This window comes from Diplodia seriata (assembly GCF_021436955.1).
Source record: "Diplodia seriata strain FDS-637 chromosome Unknown scaffold_12, whole genome shotgun sequence".
Lineage (NCBI taxonomy): Eukaryota > Fungi > Ascomycota > Dothideomycetes > Botryosphaeriales > Botryosphaeriaceae > Diplodia > Diplodia seriata.
In genome coordinates this window covers 387,815-404,133 of record NW_027117319.1, presented here as the reverse complement: position 1 = coordinate 404,133, position 16,319 = coordinate 387,815, and the positions used below count along the sequence as shown (strand labels likewise).

The 16,319-nt window shown below is 57.4% G+C and overlaps 5 protein-coding genes across 5 annotated transcripts; 1 reads left to right on the top strand and 4 right to left on the bottom strand.

Moving 5' to 3' along the window:
- Positions 1-666: 666 nt before the first annotated feature.
- SLS55_010265 (uncharacterized protein) lies at positions 667-3,881 on the top strand (the record flags this gene model as incomplete). The annotated part of the gene is made up of 3 exons (XM_066781654.1): positions 667-1,169; positions 1,223-1,435; positions 2,783-3,881. The coding sequence occupies 3 exons, from the start codon at positions 667-669 to the stop codon at positions 3,879-3,881; spliced, it is 1,815 nt and encodes a 604-aa protein (XP_066627937.1).
- Positions 3,882-4,125: 244 nt separating this feature from the next.
- On the bottom strand, positions 4,126-5,852 carry SLS55_010264 (uncharacterized protein; the record flags this gene model as incomplete). The annotated part of the gene is made up of 3 exons (XM_066781653.1): positions 4,126-4,220; positions 4,580-5,597; positions 5,652-5,852. The coding sequence occupies 3 exons, from the start codon at positions 5,850-5,852 to the stop codon at positions 4,126-4,128; spliced, it is 1,314 nt and encodes a 437-aa protein (XP_066627936.1).
- A 1,306-nt stretch (positions 5,853-7,158) lies between these two features.
- On the bottom strand, positions 7,159-10,598 carry SLS55_010263 (uncharacterized protein; the record flags this gene model as incomplete). The annotated part of the gene is made up of 5 exons (XM_066781652.1): positions 7,159-8,157; positions 8,213-8,331; positions 8,382-10,045; positions 10,170-10,255; positions 10,383-10,598. The coding sequence occupies 5 exons, from the start codon at positions 10,596-10,598 to the stop codon at positions 7,159-7,161; spliced, it is 3,084 nt and encodes a 1,027-aa protein (XP_066627935.1).
- A 2,003-nt stretch (positions 10,599-12,601) lies between these two features.
- Positions 12,602-14,155, bottom strand: SLS55_010262 (uncharacterized protein; the record flags this gene model as incomplete). The annotated part of the gene is made up of 7 exons (XM_066781651.1): positions 12,602-12,680; positions 12,977-13,186; positions 13,258-13,364; positions 13,427-13,478; positions 13,548-13,908; positions 14,017-14,031; positions 14,083-14,155. 7 exons carry the CDS (start codon positions 14,153-14,155, stop codon positions 12,602-12,604), a joined length of 897 nt encoding a protein of 298 aa, XP_066627934.1.
- Positions 14,156-14,963: 808 nt separating this feature from the next.
- On the bottom strand, positions 14,964-15,914 carry SLS55_010261 (uncharacterized protein; the record flags this gene model as incomplete). The annotated part of the gene is made up of 2 exons (XM_066781650.1): positions 14,964-15,370; positions 15,431-15,914. 2 exons carry the CDS (start codon positions 15,912-15,914, stop codon positions 14,964-14,966), a joined length of 891 nt encoding a protein of 296 aa, XP_066627933.1.
- Between the last annotated feature and the right edge of the window lie 405 nt (positions 15,915-16,319).

Sequence of the window (16,319 nt, the reverse complement as noted above, 5' to 3'; positions counted from 1 at the left end):
CTGATAATGGAACCGGACGGAGGATGAGGAGGGTCGAGAGGAAGGCCAGTAGATTCGGAACCTTGGCTGGGGCATGATGGTCAAGAAGTTGATCAGTAGATGGGGACTCTATCCATTCTCGACCTGATGATTATTCATTTCTGTCTCTCAATTACCAAATCTGTTCCCGTGAGTCTTGTTACCCCGAGGTCTGCCTTACAGCACCAAACGGAGTGAGATGGCCTAAGAGTCGTTGCCTACGAGGAAGCATCAAAACGCTGCTCCATGAAGGGCGTTCGAGTTTGCCGCGAATGTTGCCGCATACATCGCCGGTGAAGGGCGACTTGCTGGAACAAGACGGGAGTCGGCCATTAGAAGATTTTTCGTGGAGCTGACACAAGTTGTCTGTGACGGTACGTGTCTCATTGCCCAGTGGTGGACAGGGTGGACTGGGGTGAATGACGGGCTCGGACAAGGAGTCGAATGATCGAGGTGGCCTTGATGGTGAAGCCGCCGGTGTTTGTGCGCACGAGGGATGGCGCGGAGAGTCGAGCGCGGCTTGGCAGTGTTAACGGCTGCTTAGGCGCATCGCCCGTCGGTCGCCCTCGATCTCCTCTACACCTGAAACTCAAACCCTCAACCGAAACCTCCGATCGCAGTTCCACACAAAGGATAAACACCCGCACCATGTCGTCGGCGTCCAGCAAACTGGCGGACATGCCACCTGTCAGGAAAACCTTGGTCAACCGCGTCATCTTCGTCCAGCAGCAGTTGGAAGTTGTCAAAGAGGCTCTCGACACCGCGTGCGACGACACACTCAGTCAAAGCCACGACACCATTATGACAGCTACCGCCGACCTCGCCGCCCAAATGCGTGAAGACATGGATGCTCTTCGCACTGAAGTCAAGAACGATACTCGTGCTGAGATCGAGGCGCTCCGCGCCGAGCTAATCGCGATCAGGGACACGGTTCGTGCTGAACTCGACGCGAGCCGTGCCCAGGCGAGCACCAATGAGGATCAAGCCCGTGCCGAAATGCGCACTCTCGTCGACGCCGCCAAGGCCGAGATCCGTGCTGAGATGCGCACTCTCATCGATGGCTCCGAGGCCGAGTCCCAGGCCGAGTCCCAGGCCGACACGACTGCTCTTGAGACTGACGAGCAACGCGAATCCGTCCGTCAAGATGCTATGTAAGTCATTGTCCGAAACCCAACGTGCGCTCTCACCGTTAATTTGCTCACAGTGACTACAACAACCAAGCTCGCCTTGCCAATAAGCGGCCTTTCTGGTTTGGAGGAGAGTTCACACCGCTGCACTCTCTTGAGGACAACGAAGAGATCCCCAACTTCCCTGCGGATACTCATGCAGTTGGTTCACTTACCCGTGACGAGCTGGATGGTTTACTTGCCAGCCTGGAAGTCGTAGTGTCTCCTTCAGCTTCAGTGGAGAATACAAGGTACTCGCTTTTGTGCGCCATTTGCGAGACCGAGGGTGCTTTCACTCCCTCTCCCTCTATGAGCGTCTAGGCTAGGCTGCGTCTACTCAATTGTCGGAACGTGGCACACGGGCTTGCAGGTCTTGAACGCGGCACGTCCATCGAACTCAACAGAAGGAATGATGACAAACACTGAGACAAGGGACGGGAGCAGCGCGCAACTTGACCTTTTAATGTTTTCTAAGAGGTGTGCTAGAGTCAAAAGCCTATCTGCATCCAGCTAGATACATGCGATCTTTGTTTGTGTGTGCACCGTGAAAATTTTACTCAGATCCGCTCAGTTTCCGTCTATATTGTTACACATACAACGCAAGTCAACAATACTTCCACCCTCTGTCTGACAAGAAACCAAAAGGTCGCGAGCGCCACTGTCTGAATCCCTCGTGCTGTCTCACACGGTAATTTACGTAGCAGATATGCCGTACATCGTTAAGACAATTGAATGGCAAAAAAAGGTGATATGTCATCGCCCGGGAATCGTGCGGTGCAAAAAGAAGGAGTAAAAGGCAAAAAGATGAATGATATGTCACCGCCCGGGAATCGAACCCAAGGTCCTCTCCCGACCGCTACCAACCCGATACAGGCTATGCCCAGGCCTTACTTGATACGTCAGGAGCCGCTCTACCACTGAGCTAGCGATGATGAAAGAGGACAAGGTTTTGGCAGTTTATATATCGACAAAGGATCTTCTGCGTACCGCACAGCTACTCCGAGTGGAGATCGTAGCATCGTCGCGTGCCCATACACGCATGGACGGTTCTATGTCATGCTCCGACCGACTGGTGACGAGGTGGACGTTTTCATATGGGGGCGCATTGTTTTATAAGGGTAGAATTCTGTCTCGCAAACGAGCAGAAAGAAGAACGCGACTGCAGGACGTTATGTCTCAGATCCGCTGTTATTTTCTTCTCACGGTGAGAGCTCTGCAACCGCATGTGGTTCGAAGGTCACGTGACGCCGATCACCAACGACGGATCGGCACCGACTGATTTTCGCCCCGACGCTACGACAAACCTTTTCCCCACAACAACTCGACATCCTTCCCTCCTAGGTACCTGCTTCAATGACACTTGGCATATTCAAGCTTCGGTACCCGCGTCAGATCCCCTGGCTCTTCACGCGCTACAGGCCAACGTGCAGCCCCGCAAGGACGGCGCTGCTGCAGCCACAGGCCTGCCATTTCCACATCTCCAAACACATCGTACGTAAACGCGAAAAGGCCGCCGACGCGCCCCGCTACCACTCCCCATCACCACCACCACCGCATCCGGGAGCTGCCACGTGCCCGCACTGCGGGGAGTCCTGCAGGAGCCTCATCGCGCACGTCAAGCGCGAGCACGGCACGGCAACCATCGCGCCGTGTCCGCACTGCAAGCGCAGCTTCCGCACGGGCGACGATCTGGCGCAGCACGTCAGCGGCTCGCACCCGACCCAGCCCGTCATCCGCTACGCGTGTCCCTTCTGTCCCGAGCACTCGTTCAAGACGCGCGACGGGCTCGACAAGCACGTGCGGCTCGACCACCCGCGCCGCGAGCTCCCGCTGCGCCTGTGGAAACCGGGGTTCTCCTGCGGCCACTGCCCGGCCGTGTTCAAAAACGACATCCGGCTGGCGCGGCACGTGACGGCGGAGCACCCGCCGCCGCTGTCGCCATTGGCCCCCGGCGAGGCGACGCCATTGGACGCGTACTTCGAAGCGCACCGCGACAAGAACGACTTCTGCTACGACCGCCGCACCGTGCCGTCGCACTCGTTCAACCGGCTGCGCAAGTACCTGCAGTGGGAGGGCGACGAACTTCTGAGGGAGCGCAGGGCGTTCGGCACGGCGCTGCGCGAGGAGCTGGTGCTGTGGTTCGGCGGCGAGGAGGTCCACGCGTTGCACCGCCTTGCCCGCGCCCTGGGCTCCGGCAACCACGTGCCGTACAGCGTCAGGGCGTTCATCAGGAATCTCCAGGACAAGTATATCAATCTCATCGATCTGCTGCACTGGGCCAGGCATGAGAGAGACGTTAGCACCGGCGGCGAGAAAGGCGGCGGCGGGGTGGAGTTGGAGCCCGTGAAGGTGTTTGAGAGTCTCGATGAGTTTTGGGAATATTCGTCGCAAAATTCGAAGGGTCTTCCGCGGGAGTTTAAGGGCCGTGACTATTCTATCGACGAAGGGAATCTTGTGCTTTGGCGCCTCTTGAGGTATTTTCCTAGAGAAAACACGGAGGATAATCGCGGTGATCCTTTCGGTGACCCTTTCGGTGATCCTTTCGGTGATCCTTTCGGTGATCCTGTTGAAAACAATATGATTACGAACAACGTTAGCCAAGGGGAGGCGGGCCATGGATCGGAGAAAAAGGAGAAAAGACAGGGTTATGCGTTTCGAAGCATCTTTTATCCACTCCGGGGATCGTCTGGTTGGTAAGCAACTTCGCCATGTTGATGTCTCGGTGAAGCTGTAGCAGTATTTATGTTTACCCGGTACCTTTGCTGTTCCATTAGCGACAGCTCCATTCAACAAACGAACATGTCCTAGGGCTAATAACGCTAGTAGACCGAGTTCGTGCCGTAAGAAGCATCGTCATGGCGGATTTCATGTGGTTTCAGGTCACATGAATGCGATAATGTCGCATTGTGTCGTGTTTTTTGTCATCCAATCCCGCGTCCACCTACGCCAGAACCACCCCGCCACCAATGCTGCACCGCCGTTTGGTGTCTCCACGGCGTCTCCACCGCCAGCCGACCTCGTCTCCCCACACGATGTCTCTACTAATGTAAGCTGTCAGGGCCTATGCCTTGACACATATTGGAAAAGCAGAAGTACGGAACCATTTCTTCTACTCCCGCCCAACTACACCCTTTCCCACATCAAAACAACAACCTACCCCAACGCCTCCAGCATCATAGGCAAAATCGTCCTCTCCAGATACATCCAATGCACGCTCGTATAATCACTCACCCAAGCCGCGCCCGCATAATACGTACTCCTTCTCCCATTCAACCCAAACGCCCTGCGATAGAATCCATCCAGCAAATCCTCCCTCCCCGCCCTCACCTGCAGCGGCTTATGATCCGCAAACGCCAACCACGTCGGTGGCTGCGTCCCATTCCGCGTCCCCGCACCCCCAATCCTGCTCAGCGCATCCGCCACGAGCCCCTTCGCGCCCTCGGCCGTCAACCCCTCATCCCCCACGACACTGGTGCGGAACACACCCGGCAGCAGCCCCGAGCTGATGACGTTCCACACAAACGACTCCCCGCCGCCGCCCGGCAGGCTGAGCGACGCATTCGACGGCGACGCGTTGACGACTTCCACCCCGTCGGGCAGCCCGGTGCCGTTCAGCACGCCGACGTAGCCCGAGCGGTACGTCCACCGCGAGAAGACGTCGAGCTCCTCCTCGTCGGCGGCGGGCCCCCCGAAGATGGGCGCCAGCGTGGACGCGAGCGGCGGGATGGTGACGAGGAGCTTCTTGGCCTTGACGAGCTTCTCGCAGCCGTCGTCGCCGTCGACGACGAGTGCCACGGCGTCGGCGGTGCGCTCGACGGCGCGCACGGCGGTGGCGCCGTACAGCACGTCATCGGGCCCGAGGTGCGCGGCGATGCGGTCGTACAGCACGCTGTTGTTGAGCGTGCCCGTCATCAGCAATCCGGCGTTGGCGGTCGCGTTGAGGTGCACGGCGCCGAACTGGTTGAGGACGTAGGCCGTCGACTCGCGCAGGACGTCGCCGGTGAAGCTGACGAAGCCCCAGATGGTGGGCAGCGCCGCCTGCAGGTTGTACTTGGCGACGAAGTCGCCGAACGGCAGCGCGAGGTCGGCGGGGAGTGCGGCGCCGGTGGGGAGTGCCGCGAGCGACGGGAAGGTGTGGTTGAGGTACAAGGCGGCGAGCTGGCCGTACGTGCTGAGGGCGGCCTGTACGGCGCGCGGGTTGGCGGCGGCGGTGATGGGGTTGCCCGAGGTGAGGGCGCGGCCGGTGGTGAAGTCGATGTACTTTTTCGAGAAGCCCGGGTCCGGGGCCGGGAAGAGGTCGATGTCGAAGCGCTTGAAGAAGTCGGCGACGCCGGGAAGCTCGAGGTAGGCGATGACGCCATAGTCCAGGGCGAATGGCGATTCTGGTGCTGAATATGTATTGACGTGACCGCCCTATTCGTCCAATGCATTAGATGAAGGCGTGTTAAACGCTTTGAGGAAACTTACGAGATGATCCTCCCTCTCGATCACGACAACACTCTTTCCAGCATCGCGGAGGCGGACGGCAGCGTATGCACCAGCTGCACCTCCACCGAGGATAACGACGTCTCGTTCGATGACATCTTCGGGCTTGAAATTTTTGAATCCAGTAGGCGAAGCCAAGACCGACGAGGTCAGGCCGACAGCCAAGGTCAGGCTGAGCTTCATCAAGGGCGACGAGGATGTGTCAACAAACTAAGAGGATAGGTTTGTGAGATCAATCGTGTAGGAAACATCATGACTTTATGAGTGCCAGACTACTACTTCATCATGGGCTGTATCCGTCGAGTTCCGCGCCAAGCCGAAGACGCGATAGGTTTCCAAGAGACACGATTCATCGTACTAGTCGTGGCTTGAACTATAGGTAATAACACCGTATTTACTGACTCGAGCTCGGATCACCGCCTTCGCCGAGTATACCAAAGATAACAAGTCACGAGTAAGGTAAAGCTTAACTTTTCCAACCGAGACCTACGCCAAGAGCGTTTATATTTACCCAGAGCATAATTACGGTGCCGCCACCATGTGCGTCGTGCTTCTCTGCTAAATGAGTCTGCCTAGACCAGCGCAATTGACGATGAACTCAGTGCGCAACCGAGATATTTACCAGCAATTTGAGTACAGACTACTCCGCTCCTCGACTAACCCATCGTGCTAACGACGCGGCTAGCGGCTTGCTGTCAGCTGCGTATCAGCCGCTACACCAGATTAAGACGATACTACGAACGCGGATATCCCTCAATATTTCCGCGACGCTGAGTTTGCCACCGTTCCCGTTTCCTAAGACAGCATTTATCTGTCATCAGCCTTTCTTAACTGCAGTTGGCACACATGGGCTGTTTTAATAATGAGACGTACACCTCGTGCGAGCGATACTTGTTTATGATTCGTAACGAGCACTCTGTCGCCGTTTCGTTGCTATTATCACTTCTGAACAGTTGCCGTTACAGTTGTTATCCCGTTAGGCTTGCAAATTGTAAGACTTCGTGTAGGCCAGCATACAGTGTTCAAAGGTGGGAAAACAGGGCGTGCGGAAAACTAGCATATAGTAGAGCCTTACTTTGACGCAACTTGCAGAGTCACAGAGTTCGCTCTTGGACCCCGTAGTGGGAAGTTCTAAGTCACTATTCCACTAACATGTTCAGATTGATGCAAATACTTTATAAGCTAAGCGATGTTTTGGCGTGAGAAGAGGGACCCGCACAAGCGTCAGATCTCTACTTTCTTACTTAGCAATAATTACATTTCACGCTTGGTGAGCAGCTCGATGTCGTTGAACACATCCTCATTGGGAAGCCACAAGACAAACAACAACTGTATAAGCATACATGTTCAATTAACGGATGAACTCTACGGCAGCGTCTGTTGACGAGTCAACCGCCACGACGCCGCCGGCTCAACCATCCGATCCGACCCCGAATAGCAACCCATGCCGCCAAGTTCACAATCTCACCCTCCCAGCACCGTCCCTCCCCTAATCAAAAACATCCGTAACGTACCGATCCTCCTTAACCCTCTGCAGCCACTCCTCGGCATCCGCATCCGACCTGCCCTCATCCCTCTCGAGCCAAATCCGCTTCAACGTCTCCGCGGTACTCTTCCCCAACTTCGCCGCACTCCCACACAGCAAGATCCTCGCGCCATCCCGGAACAGCTTCGCGCACTCATCCCTCTCCTCCCACATGCGCTCATACGCATACCTCGCCCGGCCAGTCCCCTCCCCCTCCCCCTCCGGTCCCTTCTTCGAAAACGTCGCGCGCAACCCCACCACGCCCTTCTCCTCCGCCTCCCCCAGCTCCTCGCCACAGATAAAATCCCTCTCACGATCGCGACACCCAAAATACAGCAACGCCGGCGCCAAGCTCTTGCCGCCGTCCGCCGCGGCGCCCGCCAGCGCGACCCTCTCCTCGACGAAACCCCGCATGGGCGCGATGCCCGAGCCGGCGGCGACCATGATGACGGGGGTGGTGTCGGGCGCGGGGGGCAGGCGGAAGTTGGGGTTGTTGGTGCGGCGCACGAAGCCGTGGATCTTGTCGCCGGGGACGAGGGCGGCCAGGTACGACGACGCGACGCCGCGGAAGGTGGCGGATGGATCGGACCACGACGGTGCGACGTGCACGTCGTAGATGAGGGAGAGCGTGTACGTGTTGGTGGCGGCGGAGAAGCGGTGAGAGGCCAATGGGGACGAGGCGATGCTGTATTGGCGTGGGGAGAGCGGCTTGAGCATGTCGATGTAGGTGGGGAGGGGGAGGTGCGCGGTTGGGTGGGCTTCGAGGAGGGAGAGGATGGAGGCGTTTTGTTGGACGACTTTGGCTTGGTAGGCGGATGGGGAGGCGAGGGAGGAGAGCGAGGCGCGTTCGGATGCGGACTCGGTGGCGGCGAGGATGGTGGCGAGTTGGCGTTCGGTGGGCGGGGCGTTGAGTTCGACGCGCTGCGAGAAGAACATTTGCGCGCTGATGGGCTGTTTGGATTGCTGTGCATTTGTTAGCATTGAGGGAGGGCTGGCGGGGCGGCTGGGACGGACGTACTAGGTATGTTTTCCGGGTGTCGGAGATGGATATCAGATCATCGGGGTGCAGTCCAAACCTGTGCAGCACCCGCGCCACTGTCTGCGGCGGGTTGGACGGCAGAACCACGAAGTAGTCACCTGCAGACCGTCAGCAACACCGTCCACCCTGAACAAGGAAGGCAACCCACCAGCCTGGTACTGCATGTCCCGCGGCAGCTCGATCTCCACCTCCCGCTTCTCGAGGCCCACCTCCTCGCCCCCGAGCGACCGCGCACTCTTGACCACCGCCCAGGACATATCCTTCCCCCCCAAGATGACGGGGATGTCATGCTTAATGACCTCCGCCCTCAACGACGACGCATGCGCCTTCCCACCACCACCATCCTCCGCCAGCCTCTCCCACAGCCCCTCAGTCCACTTCTCCCACTCATTCGTGCAGTCACTCTTGACATCGGCCCAGCACGACTCGACAATCCGCTTGCCACCACCCCTCTCCAAGCAGCCATCGACCAGCTTGGGCACGCGCTGATACGTCGCCGCCCACTCGCTATTCCCGACGCCAAACACGGCATACCTAACGCCCTCGAACCGCGGCTCGCCCTTCTCGACCCACGCCGCGAACTTGGCCGCGTTGTCGGGCGGCTTGCCCTCGTAGCTCGATGTGATGACGACCACGGGGTGCTCCGTCGACACGTTCTCCGTGCCCTGGTCGAGCGTCTGCACCGACGCGTCGAAGCCGAAGCCCGGCGCCGCCGACTGCAGGTCTTCGGCGAAGGCTTTGCACGTCCCCGCGTTGGAGCCGTACAGGATCGTCATCGGCTTCTTCGGGCCACCGCCCGAGGACGAAGCGCCGTCCGTGGTCGATGGCTTGTGAGTGGTGGTGGCGGCGCTCCCCAAGTCGCCGGCGAGGCCGACCATGGGCCCCTTGCCGGGGCGGCGGCGGACCTTGATGAAGAAGCCGTCGGGTTTGATGGTGAGGGTGCTCTTGTTGACGAGGACGTAGCTGGGATCGGCCATCTCGACCTGGAAGCGCTGCAGGAGGAGGGCGACGTTGATCAGCATCTCCTGCTCGGCGAAGGCGCGGCCGATGCAGCTGCGCATGCCCACCCCGAACGGCTTCCACGCGTCGGGCGGGTAGCGGTCCATGTGCAGCATGCGCTCGGGCTTGAACTCGGCCGCGTCGCCGCCCCACACGGCCGGGTCGCTGTGCATGCCGCGCAGGTTGATCGAGATGGCCGCGTCGGACGGGATCTTGTAGCGCCCGCCGAGCACCGTGTCGTGCTTGGCCCGCCGCACCGTCTGCCCGATGGGCCCGTTGAGCCGCAGCGTCTCCTTGATGCACGCGTCGACGTACTTGAGCTTCTCCAGGTGCCGCACCGTGAGCGGGGAGTCGCCCAGCACGCCGTCGACCTCTTGCTGCGCCCTGTGCAGCGCCTCGGGGTTCTTGAGCAGGTTGTAGAAGAGGTAGGACAGCGTGCCGCTCGTGGTCTCGTGCCCGGCGATCAGGAAGGTCACCATCTGGTAGCGGATGTTCTCGTCGTCGAGCTTTTCGCCAGTGACCGGGTCGGCGACGGTGAGCATCGTGTTCAGCAGGTCGTTGACGCCGGGCTGCGGGTGCGCCTTGCGCTCCGCCACGAGCTCGTCGCACAGCTTGTGCATCGCCTGGATGTTGTCTTGCATCTCCTTGTTGGACCACATGCGCAGCCGGTTCTCCATCTGCGTCCGGAACGCGCGTTTGCCCGCTTGCACCAGCGATGCCGCCATCTGCGTGGCGAACGGGTGCATGTGCTCGGCGTAGAAGTTGTTGAACCGGTAGTTGAAGGCGCAGATGCCGATCGTGTCGAATGCCAGCCTGTGCGTTGATGGTCAGTTTGCATCACCGTGGCACGGCACGGTCAGTACGTATCGTGAACTCATCCCCGGCGTCGATGGCGTGACTGGATCCCATTCTGTCCCATCGCAGAACCAATTGCGACGCGATGTCGAGCTGTTCGGGGAACATCTTGCGGACACCCATTGGACCGAACACGGGCATGAGCGTCCGGTGGGCTTTCCACCAGTTCTATGTTTGCGTTAACAGCATATCGTGCTGGGCGGGGGTTTACGGAACTTGCAAGCTCATGAGGGTATGCTGAGAAGAGCCCGTCCTTGATCAAAGGTCGCAACTCCTTCAGCCCGGCTGTTATGACCTTCTCGAACTTCTCATCATCCATGACCTCGTGAGCCAGCTCATAGCTGGATAGCACAATGAGTTTGTTGGAGATCAGGTCGAGTTGGAAGATGGGTCCATAGAGAGCCTGGAGCCTCCACAAGGAACTGAGAGGAAACGACGGATCGATTTCTGGCAAGTTCGCCAACATACCATACAGGTACGTCGGCGGTTGGGGAATCGGTTCTAAGGACATGATGCGAGTGTTTGATGTTGTAATCAAGCCGATCACTTTAGAAAATAGCTACGTATTTATGCACACGGTTGTCGCACCAGACGTCACTGCGATAGCGTAGCTATGTTTTTCTCTAAACCAGAATGCAGTCTAGTCTGGTTCTGAGTAAGTACGCTCGGGGATTGTGTAAGACGACTGCATACCCGACGGTGCCGCTTTACTGCTTCACGAACCCCGAAGAGGCAAGGCTATGCTGACAGGCCGAACTAAGATCTTGGTCAGAAGTCTATTCCCGCTTATAAAGACTTGATCGGCGGACAAGATACGCGTAAGCCTGGAAAAGCAGGCTAAGCTTTGCGCTTAGGGCTACGCTACAGTCCTGTTTCGTGCGACCGGCTACCTGCGCAGCTACTTTGTGGGGTACTCCCCTGGACAATGTAGTGGAACGCTTAAATAGCCTATTATTGGCTCTGAGCTACCAGCGCGGTGTACTAAATCCGCCTCAGGCGGCGTCGGCTCCGTAGGCTGTTTTGAGTGTCCGTCACGGGCAAGGCAGAGGCCGTTACGACGGGCAATGAATTTTTGGACATCCTGCAGCGATGAGAATCATTGATTTCGAAGGAGTTTGGGGGAGCTGCTGGAAGGCAGAGTTAGTGAAAACCTTTAGAGACGCGGAAAACCAGTTTCCGCCATGTTTCCGACCAGACGTGAGAGTAAACAATACGTCAACTTCTGAACTATAGAGAAGAATAACAACATATTTGCTAGCGGTCTGGGATGCCGGTACAGTCCATCAGGGGCCTCTCACACTTTCATTTTCTACTCATGTACATACATCTGCGCAAGACCGTCAGTTCCAAACGTGTCTGTAGAGTAATACGTGTACTCACCCATCGAGTAACATCGACACTTTTCAGTAAGTGCACCGCTCGGATATGCATGCCACGAAAGCATCGTTATCAGCGTTGTACGTATCGCAATAGTCGAAGTAGTCGGTAAGATTCGCATCCGGGCAGGCGCCCTGCGCGAGAACAGCAGCGGGCAGCAACGTCGCCACGAATAGACTTGTAGCAAAGGTGAGCAACTTCATGTTTTCTGGCGTGTCTTTTTTGGAGTTGATCGTTGGTTTGAATCCGCGGCTTGTGGAAGATAGGGTGTGTGCGGAGGTTGTGATGGAGGAATGGAAAAAGGGAATTACGCAGATGGCTGGTCCACTCTATATGTTCACTACACATATCTAAGGCGAGCCATCTGTCCAAGTCCATGAGGCTGCAACTGACGATGGTGGACGTCTGGTGGTCTGTGTGGTGCAGCGCGAGTAAGATCCTGTGCTCTTTGTATGGACGCGTCGAGTCATGGAAGAACGGCGATACGAAACACGAGAAGAAAACAGCCAACCAGAGTACCAGCTGATGTTTCCGAAATAGGTCGCTTCGGTCATAGGAATACTAATCACGGGGAAGTACTTTTGTCTTGATCCTTAACTTCCCGCTCAACAACAGCTGGATTGCTGTCACGATGCATGCTACTGGCATTCACAGTCATCCAATGTAGAAGTATAACTAATCTACTACGTAAGAATATTTCATCCCATCCAGAGAAAATAAAACCAAGATTCTAGCCTAAGGTGGCCAACCAATAAAGATCTGTGCACATGTTTATCTACATAATTGTAGTAAGTAAAAAATGCTATTAGGAAATTGTACGGCTCGTTTTTTCTCACACTTGGTTGTTACTCGTCTTGTTTAAGCCCTGTACCCAGAAGTCTGTGCAACAGGATGCCGGGCTGCAGCAGAGTGAGTGGGTGTCGGACATGACGAGCTTCTATTCGCGCACAGTTCTCGAAGCTTGAGGGGAGATGCAACGTAGCGCAGTAATTTAATGGCGAATATGGTAGGTTGAAAGCGGTAGAAGTGCACGAACCCAGAATTGATACAATAATAACATTCTAAGTTCGGCACTTTCAAGTGAAAGGTCCATTGGTCTTTTTCGATCGTGACAGAATCGATACCTACTCATGAGCATCATTCAAACTTTCCAGCAACACAGTCCGTCATCAAGCTGGTATCTTCCCACGTGTTCCCGTTCTTGACCGGGGTCAGGCTGAGCTCATACGACCGGTCAAAGGACCCAGCAGACCAGCCGACCCAACCGAGGAACACATCCGTGTTGTAGCTAATCGCACAGATAATCAGCCTCATCTCTACCACCACTGGCTCACAAAAATAAAAACCAAAAAAACCGAAGGAAAGAAGAACTCACTTCATCCAATCCAACTCCGCGCAAACATGCTGACTGCACGACCCCGTATTCCCGCCTCCCGTCTCCGTCAAAAACCTAAACGACCAGCGTCAGCTTTCCCGTCCGTCCCCATCCGTCCACTGCGATGTACTACTCACGCTTTCCTTCCATTCGCCCTCAACCACTCCGCCAGCGGCTTCAACCCATCATCCAGCCCGTCGCGCACGCACTCGGTATCGGTGCCCGTCCGGTTCAGGTCGAGGTACTGGTGCACGTCGAACACCAGCTTCTCCGTCGAGCCGTCGGTGTCCGTGATGGCCGCGAGCGAGGCTGCCGAGGTGCTGGCGAAGGAGCCGGCGGCGGCGAAGCTGCACACACGCCGTGTTAACGGGGCCTCTGGTGTTCACCGGTGCGGTGGGAGGGGGATGTTGCCACTCACTCGGTGCCCGCGAGGAGGATGGTTTGCGACGTCGCGCCGACGCTGCGGATGGTGTTGACGACCCACTGCAGGGTGGTGGCCCAGGTGGGGACGTCGAGGTGGTGGGGCTGTGTGTGGGTTGTTTCAGCTTGATGTTGTCTTTGACGGCTGGCTGGCCGGATTTGCTTACCTCGTTCATGATGCCGAAGATGACGTTGGCCTCGCTCTTGTACTTCGTCGCCCTGCCACACATCCGTCAGTCAGCAAACCCCCCGTCCCTTCCCCGTTCTCCGATCGCGTCTTCTTCTTACAGCTGCCACCACGCATTCGTCAGATGCTCGTTCGTGACGGCGCCGCCCGACTGGCCGACGATGTTCCCGTTCCAGCGCGCGTAGTTGTGCAGGTCGACGATGCACTTGGCGCCGGCGATGCCGAGGCAGGCTTGCACGAGGGCGTCGTATTTGGCCAAGTTGGCCGCGTTGAAGTCGACGCCGAGCTGGTTGCCGGCGAGGTACTGCCACGACACGGGCAGCCGGAAGACGTTGAGGCCGCGGTCCGCCGCGAGGTGCTGCATTTGCCCCGCCCCGTCGGGCCCGCCGTATTGCGTCAGGGGCGGGTAGAGCTTGCTGAGGTCGCAGCTGCCGTCGGTGGTGCAGGTGAAGTCGAAGCCGGCTGTGGACGGGGCAGGGTGGGTGAGTAAGATTTGGTGGGACAAGGAGGGTTGGGGGAGAGGCGAAGTTCTGAAGCTGTTACTTCAAGAACATTGCCTGGGGTATTCACCGATGTTTACGCCAGCTGGGATGTGTTAGCACCAGCTTTAGAATGTGGAAGGGATTTTGAACGCACCCAACTGAACTTTTGCTACGCTAGAAGCGGCAAGAGAGAGCAGCAGCACAGATTTTGCAGATGTGTTCACCATTTTGGATAGGGATATGGGAGTCCTCGCGGAGTGGGAAATTTAGTGATGCTGGTCTCTGTGTCCTTGAGTGCAAGCCTAGCGGTAGAGGAGATCGGTTGCTTTTCGTGTTCGAGACAAAGAGCAGTGAAAAAAATATCACTGACCCAAAGGAGACACTCGATAGAATTGCAACCGCGAAACGCTGTTTATATATTCGCGCTGTTCCTGGACACCATTTAACTCCGGTATACGAGGCTCGCGTACCACGCGATGGACTGGCCGGTCATGCCAGGAACCCACTTGGTGTAAATCCATCTAAGCCAATCATGCCGCGTTACGAGCGGTGTTGGATCTCGGCCCCCAAGCTAGCCAACTCGCTTCGCTGAAGCTTGGCTCTCATTGATCAACCACTCCCGGCATTCCCGGGTGGCTTAACGGGCCTTGCCGTTACCCGGAGCTGGTCCCGAGTGCAAGAAAAAATAAAAAGCATTGTTCGTACCGTAGATTGCGCTGCTGGATTGTGATTGTGGCGAGCCTGATCTAGAAACCCTCGGCCGGCGGCGCTGGTACGACGTTACGGCCACGGTCAGACGATACTCCATTCTTCACGCTGACGTTGCATCGTTCGCTCGACACGAGTTTAGTGTTTGAGAGATAAGACCACGTTCGTTGAGGCGGCAGCGCCGGATGAAACGGAGAAGGAACATGGCACATTATCTCCATTTTCCCAGCATCAGTTCACGACTCTCAAAAAGCCACAAGGTCACATAATGTACCATCGAGGGAGTATCATTCCACCAAACCGAGCAAGCCCATAGTATACACCACACTACTCCCACGCACCCCCCTTCAACGGCAGCCTCAAAAGCCTGAGCCCATCCGCCGTCGGCCTCGGCATGCGCCCCGCGCGAATATTCACCTGCAGCGCCTGATGCAGCAGCCGCGGCGCCTTCAACTGGCGATCGCGTTCCCCGCGCCTCGCCACAAACGCCTCACAGGTGACGCCGTCGCGCAGGTGCGTGTTCCGGGTCCTGTGCTCGCCGACGCTCACCCACGGCACGGGCGCGGCGCGGCCTTCGGGAGGGTAGTCGTGGCCGGTCCAGATCTTGACGTGGGCGGGCAGCGCGAGCAGCTTGCGGCCGGAGCGGAAGAGGTCGGCGGCGCTGCCGCCCGGGAAGTCGCAGCGCGCGGTGCCGATGTCGGTGTGGAAGAGGGAGTCGCCGCAGAAGACGTTGTCTGAGGGGTCTGCGTTAGTGTTGCGGGGTGCTGGGGGAGGGATGTGGGTGGTGGACGTACCGCCGATTCTGTAGCCGAGGTGGTCGGGGGTGTGGCCCGGGAGGTGGGTGGCTGTGGCGGTCAGGTTGCCGATGGTGAATGTCTCGTCGTCGTCGAAGAGCTTATTGAAGACGCCGGAGTACTCCTCTGCTGCGACTTGGTACCGTTGGCCGAACATCTTCTGCACCTCCCCGATGCGCTTGCCGATGCCGACGGGCGGCCTGTGGCCTTGGGTCTTGGCGAGCTGGGTTTGAAGATAGAATGCTGCGGTCAAGTGATCCGCATGGGCATGTGTTTCGAGGATCCAGTCGACCTTGTAGCCTTTTTCCTTGACCAGGGAAAGCAGGGTATCGGCAGTGCTTGTGGTGAGTTCCTGTGTGACCGGATCATAGTCCAGGACCGGATCTATGATGGCGGCGGCCAAAGTGGATGGATCGGCTACCACGTATTGGAATGTCCCAGTTACTTGCTCGAATACGTGGTGAATGGTGGGTTCGCCACCCATATTGGCGGCTTCGGTGCTGTACAAAGGCCGATACTTGCTTGGATCCAGGGAAGAACTCGATGCCAACCGCACAGATGTTTTTCGCGGAAACGTATGGTGGAGCGCCCTCCTTTCCCCACGGAGGTCAAGGCGGGGCGGCCCAGTACTAGTCGAATAGTGAAGCGGACGATAATGGAAAGCCGGTGTTTGGATTGCTGCAGTGGGGGCGCCAACCAGGCGTGCCGTCGATTGGAACCGGTTGATGTGCGGTCGGACGGACTTCATCTTTTTGAATGCAAAGTGATGACAAGGAGCGAAGTGAGAGGTTGATTTAAGATGCAGAGTTGGGGCGAAGCTTCGACTCATCCGTTTCGGGAATCGGCGAGTCGGCGATTGGCTCGGGGAGCTGATCGCCGACCAGCGCCC